Source organism: Schistosoma haematobium, chromosome 1 (genome assembly GCF_000699445.3).
Source record: "Schistosoma haematobium chromosome 1, whole genome shotgun sequence".
NCBI lineage: Eukaryota > Metazoa > Platyhelminthes > Trematoda > Strigeidida > Schistosomatidae > Schistosoma > Schistosoma haematobium.
This window is the reverse complement of record NC_067196.1, coordinates 77,173,802-77,192,495: the sequence shown is the minus strand read 5'-3', so window position 1 is coordinate 77,192,495 and position 18,694 is coordinate 77,173,802. Positions and strand designations below refer to the sequence as shown.

General features: G+C 37.0%; 1 protein-coding gene across 1 annotated transcript in view; it reads right to left on the bottom strand.

Moving 5' to 3' along the window:
- Positions 1-6,239, bottom strand: part of MS3_00002155 (uncharacterized protein) — a 42,365-nt gene extending 36,126 nt beyond the window's left edge. The window contains exons 1-7 of the mRNA XM_035731180.2: positions 6,195-6,239; positions 6,011-6,159; positions 5,805-5,975; positions 3,261-3,478; positions 3,068-3,177; positions 2,273-2,503; positions 335-586 (exon numbers count right to left, since the gene is read on the bottom strand). Coding sequence (XP_035588273.1) covers positions 335-586; positions 2,273-2,503; positions 3,068-3,177; positions 3,261-3,478; positions 5,805-5,975; positions 6,011-6,100 — 1,072 coding nt within the window. The 5' untranslated portion in view covers positions 6,101-6,159; positions 6,195-6,239. The remainder of the gene's footprint in view (positions 1-334; positions 587-2,272; positions 2,504-3,067; positions 3,178-3,260; positions 3,479-5,804; positions 5,976-6,010; positions 6,160-6,194) is intronic.
- Positions 6,240-18,694: the final 12,455 nt, after the last annotated feature.

Here is an 18,694-nt window from a genome sequence, read left to right as displayed (position 1 = left end):
CGAAAATGAGAATGTGCGAGTCTCTCATGATCTTTAGCAGACTGGCTGGAGTCATAGACTTGTAAATTCGGATAATAATAATAATAATAATAATAATAATAATAATAATAATAATAATAAGAAGAAGAAGAAGAAGAAGAAGAAGAAGAGGAATAAGAATAAGGCAAACACTTGTTTCAAAACTGTTTGTGAAGTCCAGAGAGCAATAGTTTTAGGATGACTACGTCTAATGTAACATGGTTTGGTAAAATAGCTCATCCAGTGGATTAGAATGAGCAAAATACAATGCCTATAAAGTTAGAATAGCATGAAATGACCTACAAACAAAACTCACCTTCAGCTAATAACAAACGATGATTAGACAGACGTTTTTCTTTGGCTATGTCCTCTCTTAACTGAACAATTTCTGTCTGTAGCTCCTGTAACTGATGTCCTCGAGCGGCATACAGTAATTCACGACGACCCTGTTTGTCGTTAGGTAGTAAACAAGAATCTACTTTTTCGTTGATACTACAAGTCTTTATTGGAGTAATGCACGGGATAAACCCATTTTTATGTGAGGTAGTCTTATCTGGTTCATTGCTAGCTAAAGAAAAAGTGAGAGTGAAACAGGTACGTTGAGATACTTTCCAAAAAATAAGAAAAATTCTATCTTTATTGCCCATGTATGAAAACCTTAACAAACCGAGAATTATACGGTATCTAAATGACTAAGTATAAGGTTAATGTAAGAGACTTTTTTATTCATTTCATTTTAACACGTAGATATTGGTACAAGGAGGTACCAAATACATATGCGCCACACAAATCTCACTCGATATTTGTGAGGGCTGTGATACTGCTCGGGTGCCCAAACCGAAGCAGGTGGTTTGCTTAGGGAGCCACAACCCGAGCCTTCGACCTGAAGGTCTGATCCACAAGGCAGTGGAGCGTCGTAAGGAGATGCAGTCCCATGGAAGCCGGTGACCAACGATTGGTTCATACGCCATTTGTTCCTTCAGGATACTGGAGCCCATTTGCACCATTGGTTTGGAATCCGGTTAAAGCGCCGGACATTCGCTTTTCGTCCTCCCATTTTCGTAAACAACACCCCCGCCACGAGAAGGCAGTGAGTAGGACTTCCCTGGCAGAGGCTATATACGCGTGGCCATGTGAGAGCATTTCGAGAGGGAGAGCGGACTCTCCCCACTCTCGGCCGTACAAGGGCATTTGGGGGCTGGAAGACCATTAACCTGAGATGAGTCTTGTGTGGGCTCAGACCATTAATCTCCCACTGGTTTACATAAATGTAGTTACTACTACCTAGAGATTAAAAAATGTCTGGGAGACAAACGTTTTTTACCTCATAAAGAACGTCCAGATCCAAATAAACTGATTTTCTAAAATTGATGTGTGGTATCGTAAATGTCGAAACCTCTCTAAGCATTAAGTTGAAGAAATGAACACTATCCTACCTACTTCGGTTGAAGAAACGGTTAGTAACAGTATTTTTCATATAGAATGTGACAGAAAACAAAATACATAAACCCATAATTCGTTGCTAAGTTAAACTTACTTTAATCGACATTCAACTTATAAAAGTCACTAAAAATGAATAGACCGCCACCTAAAAAACAGCACACATTTCTCTTAATAACACTGAATTCTCACTATTTCAAAGTACAGTTAATAACAAATACTTGAAGTCCGCAACTACTTTTCATTCATCATCTAGGTCATTTGAAAATTGGATTTGCAGACTTTGGAAACCAGATTCGCGATAAAAAAAAATCAAACATCTGTTATCCAATGAAGCGATAAGACACTAGCTGGATAGGACAACTTAGTTTTACATTGATTCACTCCATGACCAATTATTTGGATCCTAATATTTGAAATAAAGTTGGAATTCTGAAGGTTATAGATATGACTCACTGATGAGTTTCAGTAAGCCCGAAATTCGTCAACTGCTTCTAGCCACCTGACAACAAAATGGTGCGCTATGACAATTTAATTGGCTCAGTTATCACACTAGACATTTTGGTAAACAGAATTCGATTAATGAGAATCGAATACTACATTACTTACAAACGACGGATGCACTAACTTAACATAGTTTCCCCCGTTCTTCTAGACACGTGAGTGGTAAAATTATTCCACTACAAAAGCTTTCATTACCACCAATTTCGACCCTGCTCTCTATGTTTTCAATTTATATTAGTTGTTAATTAACACTAATCGACAAAAAATTTCACAGTAACCAAAAATCTAAAGTAGGTTGAATCTATCCTACCTGGATGTAGCTTTCTAGGTTGCATATCTAAAGTGCTAACGGGAATAGCAGTGTGAGTCATCTGGTCATACGTTACGTGAGACGGGGTTGGGACTTTAGAACTTCCTGGCCAAATTGCATTTTTCGGATTTGCGGTTGACATAAAATATGATGAAGGAGCAGCACCAAACGACCAGGCCGATGATGACATTTGTAAGGATTCAGTATGATTAGGAAGAGTAAGAATTACACCTGATAAAAATTCAGAAATATAAACATGCAGCTGAATCCGGATTTATAAAGTTTTAAGAATTAAGTCTGAAATATCTTGATTTGAAATAATAAAACCAGATAACCCTAACTTTTTTGAATTTTCGATAATAAACTGGATTACTAGATCAAATAGCAAGAAGATTGAAGAAAAAAATGCTCAATAACGATACATTTCATGGAGCCATAGGCATCTTGATTTAAAGATTACAGTTTGTGTAAGGAAAAAAGCATAAACCACATATAGGCAAAAAGAACAAATAACTGCAGTGTTAAAAGAATGAAATGATGACAAATGGTATACTTTTCAAAACTTGAAGTAAAGTACAAATACTTTATAATCGTCACCAATAATTACCACTAAATGTGTGTACTTAGGTTTGAACCTAGGACACAGCAAATACAAGTGCATAAGATGAAATACATTAGTATGGGAACAAAGCTAACCTTCACGTTTGAGAAATAAGAAATAAAGTGTCAACAAATACATTTATTACCAACTGACTGTAAAAATCATATTGACAACCGAAACTTCAAAGACTTTACCTTGTGCTGTGCATGGTTCTACATTGTGTCGCGCCACATCAGATAATTTATCTCCAGTCTCATCAGGAAGACTTAAGTCCCAACTAAGAACCGGTCCAGAACTGCCATCTCTGTGGTGAAAAATCACAGAGAAATTATGTTATTTATAGTTTGAGGTTAAAAATGTTCTATCCAGAGTTGTTATTTATCTTACTTTGTCTCATTGTGGTAGTTACTACAGGCAGGATGACCATTGTTAGGGTTTTCAAATCGCTCAGATTTGTTGTTGGGATCTTCAGGGTGCTGAAAACCACAGGTGTTTAGGGTGCACTGACCATGTGATTCAGCGAATCCGCATCCATTACGTGATTGCTCACTATCATTTTTAGAACTTGTTAATTCATTTGAATTCGTGATTTCATTTTCAGAACACTATTCAGAGGAAAATATAGATGACAGAAGGTAAAAATGTGGCTAAAACTACGATGTACATATGTACTATCCTTTATAGAAAAGAACCAAATGATTCGAATAGTAAGTCTGAGGACTACCACTGGGCACTTTCAAGAGGTTAGGCTGAAAAAATCGAGGTTAAGGAAGAAATGTAGAATTATATGCAGCTAATCGCTTTTAATAACCAGTTTTTAAATTCTCTACGGATATAAAATGGTAATGTCCTAACAATAACATAACCTGTAAGATCACAGGACCATTTTCAGCTCCCAGAACCACTGAATATCTTACTTTTTAATTTAAATCCCAACTAGATCTCCATGCTGCACTAGATAGTGTCTCTTATACAAGCTGTTTTTCTTTATTTCGAAAGTCAAGATTTGTAGCAGTTTGTAGTTGAACATAATATCAAATAAATAATGTTGCTCAGTGAGTTATTTAAAACTACATGAACGTTTTAAAGCTTGCTGAGATCTCTCGGAAATGATGATCATAATTTAATCATACGTAACGTAGAGTCAGGGATGATAATAATTGAATTCTGTTGGCCTATAATAAAATAATTACTGTTAAATATTGTGATATATGTTATCAACTAAATAGTGTATAAAGCTTTTGATGAAGAAGCAAACCAATCCAGATAATTGAGTTGCATATGATTTAGTGGTGTTGTCACGCACACTCAAGGTAACCAAGGACCGATCCCTTTTTTTAACGTATGACATTTACATACACCATGAGAAAAATTGCACGTCAAACTCCAGTTAGCACTGAAAGAATAAGATATGGAAAAGTAGAAAAACTAGAAACTATAAATTATGGACGAACCAACTCGATTAAGAAATGTCGGGATTGGAGAAAATCTATTGATGTGGATAAAAGGCTTCCTAGTTGAGCTCCAACGAAGAGTACGGGTGAACTCAAAGTTGTCTAACTGGCAAACTACTTAGTGGATTGCCCCACGGTACAGTCTTGGGGCCAGTATTATTCCTCTTGTAAGTGAATCACTTTCTTCGTTTACTATCACCATCGGTCTTGCTATATGCTGACGATGTCAAGATATGAAGAGCAATACGAAGTAAGGGTGATAGCTTAGAACTCCAAAATGACCCGGATAAATTATCTGAATGGTCTCAAACCTGACAGTTGCCGATAATTACTTCCAAGTGTATTGTGATGCATATCGGTCATCAAGGTACACATACATACATGATGAATAACACTGAGCTACCTGTTGTCCAGACACATTGGCTTGGGATTCATCGTTAGACAAGACTTAAACAGTACTGCAAACTGCTGTGTAATATCCACCAAAGATTTCGGAACTCTATGGTCAATACGTAGGGCCTTTAGTCATATCGACGCTTAAAACTTTTGACTTTGCATACAGTGTTTGTGAGTCCTGAACTTGAGTACTGCATACAAGCGGCTGGCCCCTGCTTAAAATAAGTCAGTGAGCTTTTGCAAAAGGTTGAGAGAACAGCGAGTACGCTGATTCCCGGAATAGCGAAGCTCCTGTATTGCTCGACTGGCTAAGCTAAACCTATTCTCGTTGTCTTATCGAAGAAGTAGAGATGACTTGACTACAGTTTTCAAATTGCTTAGTGATAAATGTGCACCTGATATGCCCTCATTTTTCGTGTCTTGCAGAACAGAGAATTTACGGTAACACTCCAAAAAGGTCCACAAGCGCAGAACAAACTACTTGTCAGCTAACGATCGACGTTCCCATTGAATCATCAACGAGTGGGATTCATTACCTCAGAACATGGTTGAGGCTCCATCCATCAACTCTTTCAAAAGGAAGTTGGATTAACTGAGAGACCATCATTGACAAGACTGATACAGGTCATCAAGACTCCTGCCCTTTCCAAACTGAGACTGATCCGTTATACAAATTATTTTGGCATGATAGCTGGTGTCAGTTCGTGATTAGGACCCTAATTCCACGAACTAATCTACATCACTTACTTCCACCAAGGAAGTAGGTGGACATTCTCTAAGTCACCCTAGTGTCACTCAAAAGTTGTCCATAAAAACGTCTTACGGAAAAACTTTTAACTTTAAGGAGCTCATATAATCATGTGCTTGAGATGGGTAGAAGCAAATGTTTAATGCCTGGTTCTTTGAAAACTCACTACCAAAAAATAGTGACGATCATAAGATCTCTAAAAAAACAGCCTATAACATAAATTAACTGAAGATAACTTGAGTGTCAATTTCAGAATGGATTACGAAGAATCATTGGGAGTTGCAAGACAACAATTTTACCGATTTCTAACACAATTGAGAAGGCTTGACATACCTCTCCAAAATTCTGGATAGCACCTTCTAGCAAAGACAATTTTTCTGCTTCGAAAATGCTCATTAAATCGTTAGAGTCACACGGTACAGCATCATTCGCAGCTATCCCTAGCTGGTTTTCTTCATCACTGAAGTCAAAATTACTCAACTGTTCATAAATTAGTTGGTTAAGCTATACAACCATTTGGAGTTGATGACTGTTATTACCTCTTGTTTAAGGATTGGGTCTTCATGATCCACTTCTAAATCACTTATTTTAAACTCATTGTGGTCGAAATTTATCATTTCGGTCACCATGCTCAAAACGAATGTTTGCTGGTTTTACGCTACCTTAGGTTTCTCGGCTGAGAATCATTCTATATTTATCACGTAAATATAAGAAAATAGGTACCGTCTCTAAGAACGCTCGTCCAACGTTTGTTGCGCCCATTTACGTAAACCAGTTAACGAGTCATTAAAACACATTCAACTAGTTGTCATTAACTTAGCAGCATTACTCTCAGTTCTCAAACCTTTTAGGAAGGAATAGAGAACGCCTTTTCTTATGAGATTTCTTGCTTCATGGTAGTAGATCGCTTATATTTCCACGTGAGGATATGAAAGCATATTGGATTTTAAATGAAATATATTGATATCAGGTCTCTGAGAAAGACTTTAAAGAAACTTTTCAATAATTCAAGAGGATCTCATCAAGAAATATAAGTAATATCTACAATTCATAAACTAGATGAGCATGTAGTAACATTATTTTGTGTACGTCTTAATTTATCCTTGAAGTTCTGATAACTGCACTTTTATTTGTATTCAATACGGAGGAATGAGAATACTACCTCATATACTACCAGTTGTTAGTTACATTCAAAGCTCTGTTCCAATTTTTTTCTGGGTATCTGAAATACAATTCCTCATCACATCTAGTGTTATCCTTTTGCCTTAGCGAGTTTTACTGTCGTTGGTAAGTTCCTACCTGGGTTAATAGATACCCGTGGACCAAAAAGTAACGTTTCTTACGGTAAATAAACCCTCATGATAAATAGCTTCTAGATCTTCGACATTGATACTGCCATCACTAATTTTACTGAACACGCCTAGCTGAAGGCAGCCGGTTAATTATTTTTACTAGATTGTATTCGAACTTACCATGCTGAGCATCTGTGATAAATAGTCAGCTTATATTTCATAAACTATGGTATACTAACCAAATATGCGTTCATATACTGTTTTTTGTCGTCTATTGATTTTTTCGGCTAGTAGAACGTTGTGTAAGAAGGGACCCCAGAGAGTTGATTTGTTCATTCCTACTTATCCTTGACCTCCTGAGTCTTATTCACAGACTTGGTTGTAAGCATCTCATATCCACTCAAAACTCGTTGGCTTGCACTAATGTCCAGAATGTCAAAATGACTCACAACCACACGAAAGGGAATGACCCCTAAAATAAATAGTTATGTAATCACTCACACCTACGGCGACTTCATCAGTTTTTAGTAATTCTATTTCCTAAGGGAGCCTAGCCAAACGACTTAACTGTATCCCGCCACAGAACACGGAAAATGTATTTACTGCATTATGTGGAGGGCATACTCGTCCCAATTCTCACTAGTTTTACATTTGTCCAAGTGTATCTTCCCTCCAATCATAAAAGTCTTCTTTGTTTGTCATCAAAATAATATGTGAAGTGTTTTCTATAATTTGAAACCTAACAATTATGATCTTTCAGTCTTACAATAAAAATGAACGATGACTTAGTAAGGATTTATTAGTTCTCATTTAGAGTTATTCTAGCGCATAACTTTTAACCTGGTTAGTTACAACATAAGCTGAATCATGGCCTATTGTGGATGGTTGGACAGGCCACAGTGCTGCCAAAAGTTTAAATGACTCTATATCTTATGAATTGTGTTGAGACTTAAGGTGGTGGTCCGTTCCAATTTCACCAATGGGATCCAATAAGCATTAAAATGGACTCAACATACTTGGAATACATCAATAATAGCTGGCCAATTAGTCGTATTTACATCTTAGTTCTATATGATTTCAGTCATGGGGCAAAAACCTCAATGGTGCTGTTTTGCTAGACGAGTGATACAAGATCAAGCATTCTAGTAAACATCAACTACCTCAAGATTGCATGCATGCTTTACTCAAGATTGTTATAAAGCACGACAGATGAGTCTAGAGCTAATTACCGACTGCATTCATCCCCTTCCCAGTATTCTTCAGTTTTTGATCAAACATTTAACAATTCTTAATCAAACAATCTGAATGATTATTCGATCACATTACATTATTGGTTCTGTCACGCTCCGTGCCCTAAGAAAGATCTTTAATCGACCTTCAAAATCGACCAATTTTCGAACAACAGTTAACATCACCAGAGTTGTCGAACCAGAGTGACCTGACCACAATAAGCAGGTTGTTAAAAGTCGTCGGCTGAAACCGAGACGAGAAGACACGTGTGCAATTTCCTTGGAACTAGGTCGTTACGAAAATATCGATATTTAAACATGGCGACCATTGGGTTACAATCCAAAACTAAAACCTCTGGTTTTAGTTGGCAAACTGTTTTATCTTTACGCTACAGTTATATTCCAATTGCTTCTGTCACTTGACGCGAGTAAGTCTTATTTGATAGTAGAAAGTGTTTGTAACTAAAATGGATGATTTTGATGAAGTCTCTATCCTTGATCTTGATTGTTTGGTCGTGAAGCTTTCATTTATATTCTGAACTACATTATCAGCACAAACGTCTGGCAAGATTGAAGTGTTCGAATTGCACCACACATGACTCACTACTTTTCCTCTCGATTATCACAGGCAGTTATTGACCTCTAGCCTGTCATTGCATATCTTTATTTTTATTCTATCTCCCTTTAATCTACTTCGTGGTCCTATGTTTCTCCATGATTTTCGTGATTAGTTGGTGAATTGGATCGACTTCGATGTGTGTTGTTGATCGCTGATTGACTTGAGTGTCAAGCTTAAATTTCTCCGGTGATATTAGTGTTCCCTCTATCCAAGAATTCAACATTTTTCAGTCCAATGTGCATTAGCGATTGGCCCCATCCAATGATTTTGGTATATATATATATATATATATCATGGCGTGCGACCGTCGCCCGAGCCATGTCATTCAATTAATTTTAGTTAATTAAACTCATTGTTCCTGCCTTATCCATCGTTGGATTTTTTTGCCGCGCTAAACGTTAAAGGACTAATTTTTCAGTTGTCTTGTGTTCAGCTTTGAGGATTGTGTGATAAGGATCCGATGCCACGACAAAAGAACTTATCAGCGAAGCGACGTTTTTCTCACAACATGACACCAAAGCACCCAATGGTATTGCAGTAGGCGCATCCGACCCGGCAATCGGAGGTGTCTTACAACAATAAGTTCAACACACCTGGCAACCTTTTGCATTCTTCTCGAGACGGTTGCTAGACATCAAATTGAGATATAGCATTTCGGTGAGGTTCTCTTAGCCATGTGTTGCGCTGTATGGTACTTTCAATACTCCATGGAAGGCCGAGAATTCACTCTTTTCACCATCACATACCTCTATTCTTCTCTTTCAGCTCACCTTTAGAAAAGCACTCCCATCGTGAGTTTTGATAACTGGACTATATTTCGTAGTTAACTTCATATATACAACACTATTCTGGGGCAAACAATGTTAGTGCAGACGCTAAATGAACAGGAGCCTCACAGACCGACAGGATGTGTCCCATTTTACCACGCTTGAAGCATTTGACATGACGACAAACCCATGAGTTACGTGAATAAAACTTGCCACGGAAAAAATACCAAACTTCTGCTCACCTTTTTAGCCTTCTGTGCGATTCCTTATTGAATCACTTTACATGTTTTCACGAGAACATGAATCATTATTAAACAAACGCGAGGTTGAGCAACCCTGAAAGTGTAGTTCCTCATGGCAATTGGGTAAAGGATTAGAAATTTTCACTGACTTAAAATCGAGCTCATTCACTGCTTCACAGTCAATACATGCTGCTTAAACTTCTTGGTATGAACCTTTGGTCATCTGAAATAAACCGCTGTCTATATTCGAAATATTTATACCAGCAATAAACCGATTATGAAGTTGACTTCTGAAATTAAAATTCGCATCCTGTTTCTGTGATTAAAGTAAATAGTCTTCAGTTTTTTATCTTTTTTTTGTATTATTTTATGGAACGTCGATCTTTTTCTCTTTGGAGTCAAAGCAAGCTCACTTCACATGGCTAAGTCCTAACTCCCGGGGAGATTCATGTGACAATTAAATTGGTTTTTCTGAGGGTCAGATTCGTTAGCAGGTGATAGGATTTTTTGCCGATAAATGTGTGTTGTTTTTATGAGTCAATGATTTTTTTGTACTCGATTTAGAATTCTAAATATAATATGTTTGTTTGTACTCACTAAGTTCTGTTTACGTAGATTGCTCTATTTCCTGAATTCCTAGTCCTCATAATAATTCAAATACTTTAAACTATCACAGAACATCAAAAAATAATCTACTAATTTATCACCTTTAATATTTTTTTCTAGTCATGCACCAGGATTTGAACCTCTCCATGTAGTCTACAATTGGACAAATATCCAACGACCCAAGGTTTGACTCCATCTCGATGCTAATATGATGTATTGAAGTATTCGAATTAATGTACTTACTAGAAGCTCCTGAAATAGTGCAATTCACGGTAAGTAGAACCAGGTGAGAACAAATGAACGTAATATATTTTTTAATTCGTAATCAGTGGCCATAAGTACAAAGGAATCATAAGTTCGTATGAACATCACACTAATGTAGTGTTTCTTAAAATTGGATAATGTTCGGGTTTTCTTATTTAGTTATCTCGTCTAGGTTTGCATAGGATAAATTAGGGTGATTTTGATGGTTTGTGGGCTGCACATGTTCTCAACGAAATCAATAAACTCTTTATTTTCGAAATCACTTTATATATTGAACGATGATTCCTTCGCTGGTCTGCATAATGAGTTTCGTTTCTGCGGACGAGTTGGGTTGGTTCTTCTCAAAGGATTTGCTTGGGTTTCCGTCCTTCTAAGGGTAATCACACTGCAAGTGTGCTGCATTATGTTCTCACACAAAGAATTTAATTAATTCGAGTTGACCGGATAGCATGGCTCGATCGTCTGGGCGTGGTCCCGCTTGAATGTTACCTGAGATCGTGGAGATTTGTAGCTCAGGTGGATAATTTTGGTGGAGTTTTGTTCTCTATGCTGGATAGTTTGGTCGTGGAGCTTTCATCGTTCTTCCGAACGACATCATCAGCACAAACTTCAGATAGAAGTGAAGTGTTCGAATTTCTCCATATGTGTTTCACAGCTTGTTCTGTGCACCTCGATGTTGATTGGTTCTTGTTGACCTTAAATTTATCATTGTTTACTTCTTTGTTTTGGTTGTGTCTCCCATTGGTTTGATTTTTGTTCCTATATTTATGCATGATTTTCCTGATTGGTTGACAAATTGGATTGATTTCAATATGTTTGTTGATTGCTGATTGACCCGAGTGCCAGGCTTCTAGAAATTCTCTGGTGTTTTTGGAGTTTCCTCTGCCTAAGATTTCTACATTTTCCCAATCGAATGAGTGTCCGTAGTTATCCACGTGTATTGATATAAGTGAAGAGATATCATGGCGTTTGACTGCTAATTGATGTTCATGTAGGCGTAGGTGGAGGGGGCGTCCGCTTTGTCCGATGTAGTGTTTGTCGCAGTTGGTACAATTTATTTTGTAGATGATGTTTGATTTGTTTTCCTTTGTTATTTCATCTTTTGGTTTGCATAAAATTGATTGTAGTGATTTTGTTGGTTTGTGTGCCACACATATCTCGAAGGTTTTCAGCAGTCTCGTTGCGGTTTCTGATATTCCTTGTATGTACGGTAGGGTGATCCTTTTGTTGATTTTTGTGCTTGGCTTGGGTTCTGATGCTGTGTGCCGTTGGCGCTTTTTGATGAAGTTGATTGCTCAGATATTCTCCATCCTAAGCAAAGTGGAAGAAAAACGGTACACCTAATGATAACGGATGCACACTACAGGATCCGCAAATACCAGCACGTCATAGAGGACCAAAAAATAAAGCTACAAAGAATACTCACATCAGAACATTTGGAAATCGTGACAACAGCCATCGAGATATCATGCAAACGACATAGAGAACAAAGAAGAAACACCTTAAAGAAAAAACTAATCATGATCTCAAGACCACCCATGGAAGAAAACACAAACAACTGTGTGATCAATCTGTCAAAACAACCACCAACAAATACGGAAGAACACCTACTCCAAAAGGGATTAAACTACAATACAAGCGACGCCTCAAAGCTGGAATTCTTCGCAGCACTAAAGTTATCACTCAAAACGTCCGGAATCAGTGAAGAAACACAACAAGAAATACGGCAAACTATAGTACCGATAACTCAACAGGTGAAAGAAAACAACCAACTGACTCCACAAGAACAAAAGGCCTTGAAAGAACTCAGAAATAGAAAGGATATAGTCATGATACCAGCGGACAAAGGACGCACCACAGTAATCATGGACAAAGAAGAATACGTCAACAAAGTCGAATAACTACTCGAAGATAAGAACACATACAAACTGATGGACACAAATCCCGTCAAAAAATTAGACAATCAAATCTCAAAGACTTTAAACAAGCTAGTCAAAGCAGGAGAAATAACAAAACAAGACCAATGGAGAATGAAATCCAGTGGACCAGTACTCCCTTGATTCTACGGTAGACCCAAAATACACAAACCAAACATTCCACTACGTCCAATAGTAGCACTCCCCGGAACGCCAACATACAATTTGTCAAAAGAAATTTCACGAATACTGAGACATCTAGTAGATTCAGCCAAACACTCCATCAAATCCCCAACACAATTCCTGGACCAAATTAAGGATATTCAAATCAACAACGACGAACTCATGATATCCTTCGACGTAACAGCACTGTTCACCTCAATTGAACCACAGCTAGCAAAAGAAACTATATCCCTGCTACTCAACAACGACACAAATCTCACCAAATACACGACGCTTCAAATTAAAAGTCTACTGGAACTCATCGATTTATGCCTAACAACATATTTTCAATTCAACAACAAAATCTACGAACAAACAAAAGGGACACCAATGGGATCACCAATATCAGGACTGATCGCAGAGGCAGTGATGCAAAGACTAGAAGCCACTATATTACCAGTGATCAAGCCAAAAATTTGGATTCGCTACGTAGACGACACCTTCGTCATCGTCAAAAAGGATGAACTGGAAAACACATACAAACTGATCAACAACGTTTTCAATGACACCAAGTTCACAATGGAAAAGGAGTCAAACAACCAACTAGCGTTCTTGGATATATTTATCACTAGAACTGATACAGGAAAACTGGAAACTCAGGTATATAGGAAACCGACCCATACAGATCAACTTCTCAACTACAACAGCAACAACCCAAGAGCTCACAAAATCAACTGCGTACATACATTGTTCAAGAGGGCGAGGACACACTGCAGCACGAAAAAAATGAAGAGAAATACCTGAAGGACACATTTCAAAAGAACGGCTACCATATCAACTTCATCAAAAAGCGCCAACGGCACACAGCATCAGAACCCAAGCCAAGCACAAAAATCAACAAAAGGATCACCCTACCGTACATACAAGGAATATCAGAAACCGCAACGAGACTGCTGAAAACCTTCGAGATATGTGTGGCACACAAACCAACAAAATCACTACAATCAATCTTATGCAAACCAAAAGATGAAATAACAAAGGAAAACAAATCAAACATCATCTACAAAATAAATTGTACCAACTGCGACAAACACTACATCGGACAAAGCGGACGCCCCCTCCACCTACGCCTACATGAACATCAATTAGCAGTCAAACGCCATGATATCTCTTCACTTATATCAATACACGTGGATAACTACGGACACTCATTCGATTGGGAAAATGTAGAAATCTTAGGCAGAGGAAACTCCAAAAACACCAGAGAATTTCTAGAAGCCTGGCACTCGGGTCAATCAGCAATCAACAAACATATTGAAATCAATCCAATTTATCAACCAATCAGGAAAATCATGCATAAATATAGGAACAAAAATCAAACCAATGGGAGACACAACCAAAACAAAGAAGTAAACAATGATAAATTTAAGGTCAACAAGAACCAATCAACATCGAGGTGCACAGAACAAGCTGTGAAACACATATGGAGAAATTCGAACACTTCACTTCTATCTGAAGTTTGTGCTGATGATGTCGTTCGGAAGAACGATGAAAGCTCCACGACCAAGTTACCTTAGATCTTTTACTCATATTAAATATATTGTTTTTATCTCTAGCCTAAGCTCGTTCTCTATCATATATTGGTAATTGTTACGACGCAACAAGTTGGTCCAGAAAATAATGTGACTTCCACGTAAGATCTCATAGATTAGGCAGTTATATCGTGACAAATCTGCAATTTTAGAATTAGGTCTATTATCAGAGCAGTACTAATATTACGCTAGACCATAATTCTACATTGGTGAGCTCGACGTCGTTGCTGTCGTAGTGGTAATTTGATCAGTGTGTTGTATTTCAATATACATGGGTCTCCAGTTTTCTGTATCGAGTTTAGTTATTAGGGAAGTCAACAATTAAAGCTTAATGTTCAACGTCTTTCCTATTATGAACTTAATGTCGTCTATGACGTTGTTCGCCAGATTGTAGGTGAGTTTTATTTCATCGCTTTTGATGGCCAATGTGCCAGCCGTATCATGAATTCACATTTTCGGCCTGATCACAGGCCTTTAGTCTGTCTCACTGCTTTTTCAATGATTCCTACTATTGGTATTTCCCTTGGTGTTCTCGTTTGTTCGTATATTTTACTGTTGATTTGAAAACACGCTGTTAAGGATAAATGGATGAGTCCTAACAGACTTTAAACTTAGAGCTTCGTGCACTTTGAGAAATTTTTGTCGTTGGTAAGGAGCATAGATAGAGTTTATTATCTAAGTTTGGTTCAATTCAGGTGAATAAAGCTGGTACATCTCAGGATATCACTAGTTTATCCTTGTTGAACAGGATTTTCCGAACCTTATCCAAGAATTATATGTGAGATTCAATAAGGTGACTAAGTGAATCCATTAAATGTATCAATAACTCCGAAACTTATATCAGTAAATTGTGTGTAGAGGTTTCGGAGAGTGATGGGATTGGACGCAGCAGAATGCTTTCTGTCTGCACTCTTGGACTATCATAGAGTAAAAGGGTCTCTGGTTCACAGAATTTCATTCCGCATGGGTCTTTTTAGGCATTGTCCATGATTTGATTAGCTCATTAAAAATCTTTGATGTTTATTTATCTGACCTTTTGAATAGATTGGTGTCCACTGATTGGTGGTAACTTTTATCTTCAGGTAGTTCCTCGGGTTCGCTCACATATTCTTCCTTGTCCATAATTACTGTAGTGCTCCATTTACCTACTGGAATAAACGAGGATAGCCGGCATGTATATTTCAATAGCAATCATTTATTCAATCATAAAACGATTTAATAGGAACCAAATAACAGGACAACAAAGCGGTGAGTTCACCGATAACACCCTCGTCCGATCTGATTGGTATTAAAATGAAGGGACAGTATAAAAAATATATATCTTAACTAGTTCTGAGTTGCTTTAAGGCCCTCTGTTCTTGCGAGGTCAGTTGGGTATAACTTTTGTTCCGTCGAACTATGTTTTGTCACATCTATTGTTGAATTTCTTCATTTATTCCGCCAGTTTTGAGTCACGGTTCTAGTACCGAAAAGAATTCTAATTTTAAAGCGTTATCTGTGTTGTAATTAAATCTCTTATTATGAAGGTGGGCTATGTTCGTCAGAAATTTTTCGACAAGTTGACAACACGATTGTTTGTGTGTTCTACTGTGGGGTGTTTTGAAACCTCCATTGATTTCTTTGAGAGTGTTCCTCCCTCGTTTTCTGTGTCGTTTGCTTGATATCGCCGTCGCCGTTGTCAAGATTTTCCTTGTAGATTCAATAGACTATCGAAGATTCACAAGAATAAGACACCATAAACTCCAGTGCTTAATTTTACAAATTCGCCGACATATAAACCGGGGAAATACTAAACTGGGACCCTCAAACCATATGAAAAATTGGTTTATCATGCAATTAAAAACTCCAGTACATTCAAGAATAATATCAGTACCATACACATGGAAGAAGATCAAATTATGGCAAGTTTTGATTTCTCTCCCTTCGTTTACTAATGTACCTATCGATAGGGCATTGAATGTACAAATTTTCAGAATCTGAAACATTTGAATTTACGATCCGCTCAGGTCCATTACATGTTATTAAGTGTTTGGATCTATACTTATGATCCACCATATTCTTATTCCGAGATCATTACAGAGAGAAAGGTGTGGCAATGTATCCAACAGTTTCTCTTAGTTTAGCGAGTTTATTCATGGATTCCTCAGAAACCAGTGGGATTACAAAATATATGAATCCACCCAAAGCTTGGTTACGGTACGTAAATAACATTTTTGACGTTATTAAATGAAATGGCTTAAAAGAAATATTTTAAGACAAGAAGCAGTTGGATAGCATCAAGCTAACCAAGAAGATAGAGTCCAGTAACTAAAAATTAATGTTTCTTGATGGAAGATTATTTAAAGAAAACATTTAGTGTCCCTGGATCTGATTCCAGTGAGAGCGTTTCTGATTGCTATTGAAATATATATGTTGCCAATGCTCGTGTACAATTATCGACATAGTCCACTTTAGTGAATAACGGAATTAAATAAGTCAAATATGAGAATGGATTTCGAATACATATATTTTGTACACTCATTGATCTGGGCAAGTTATCAAAGGGACAAAGAGAAATGACGCACGGTGGAGAATGTAATTGAGCCAACACCCTTTAGTCAAGCGTTAATCAACATTTATAGTCACACAAAAATAAGTTACAGACATGTGGTGAGTAGGATAAGGAGTGTACACACATACGCTTATATAAAAACAGTCAAGACTGATAAGTAAATAACTACCAAGGTCAAAATATGACTCAAGTAGAACGAATAGATTGGCCTGTCCGAAAGCTAGAATAGGGTATATATGTTTAACATAATAACCGACACTACAGACATAATAATAAGTGAAAAATTAATGTGTACATGAAATCAACACATTCTGAAAGACACTTAACTTACAGTTCAGCTCATGCTTAATGTACGAAGGTCATAGTAGTAAAAAATGTAATTAACAGGAGTTGTAATCTGATCACAGATATGGAAGACCAACAGACTGAATTGAATGGAACATTGTTTGCACCTAAGGGGAACAATTACCTTGATTTTTTAAATAAGATAGTCAAAAATGAAAGAAAAACAATACTAGTGCATACTGAGAGAATGAAAGACCACCGTATAAAAACAGGAAAAAATGAAGAGAATTTTGAACGAAGGTAAGCGTATCTCCTGGATAGTGACATCATAAGGTTGGCTCCAGTGAAAGCTAGGGATAAGTTTTTAAAGAAAAAACAACAGAATGTTTTCTGTAAGATCGAATGTTATGGTTGCAATACAGCTTGTGGTAGAAATGTCTAGACAGTTGAATGTGAGGTTGAAGGAACACTAACAATGTTTATAGCATGTTCTTGAATCCTCAGTTGATGCAAATAAACTTGAGAGTAAGTTAGTGATGGAGTTACATATGTTAAAATCAGGACATAAAGTCAACTTCAAATGGACCAAAATACTTCAAAGGTTTTGGTACATATGAAGATTGAAAGAAGTGCTGTATCTATTGTCTAATAAGAACGGCCTGAACAGAAAAAATTGATATTCAACTAGCCATTTTTTCGAATATGATCATTAACACGTAATTGGACCCTACATTTGTCCAACCTGTTTATTTCACAGGCACCTTTATTCTGACAGAAATTAATCTGAATATATTATCACTACAATTATGTTTGATGACTCTCAATTACATAAACATTGACGCTTCAGAAACATTTTATATCCGCACTTTTATTTTTGCTTCTAATAAATAAATCAACACCCAATACCAACCATTAATAACTCTACTGACTCTTTTTCACATTGTGAACTTTCCGCATGATTCACTTTTGACTGACTCACATTATCCTACTTACTGAAGTTTACATCTGAATATGGTTAGATAAGCACATCATAGATTTGTTTTTAATTGATGAACAATATGTATTCTTTAATAATTTTGATTATTACTAATAAAGAAATCCAGACAAGTTTTCTGGATGAAACGTTGGAATCGTTTAGATATCAATCACTGGGATTATTTCAAATATAATTTCATAAACAGTGTAATTTTATTAATTAAAACCATAAAATATCTAACGATTTATGGAATTACAACCCAGGATTATTATCGATGTGACGGTAAAAATCATTTCACGTTTAAAATTTGAAAAATTCCCGTATTGTGATGAAGATGCCACAGGTATTCGGAGTTTGACAACGCTTTAACCGGTAACACCTTCTAATATGAATCGTACCCACCAAGTGAAGTCAAAAGACAGAAGCGAGAAGGTTCGAAGTTATATTTGATAGGCTATCAATATATCGAGGATCGTCTGATCTAATCTGGCTAGCGGTTGCAGGGGTTGTTGAGCACGGCGTTCCCACTCGTCATCTGGTGCGGTTGCATGACCGAGCGCCTTCAGCTAGGTGAGTTCATTAGAACTAATGTGGTCAGCATCCAATGTCGAAAACTTACAGAGCTAATTATTTTGGGGATTTATTTACAGCTACAGTGATTTAGAACAACATATGTATGCGAACAATTTTGTTTTCAATTAGATCTTCATCAGGCTTTACTC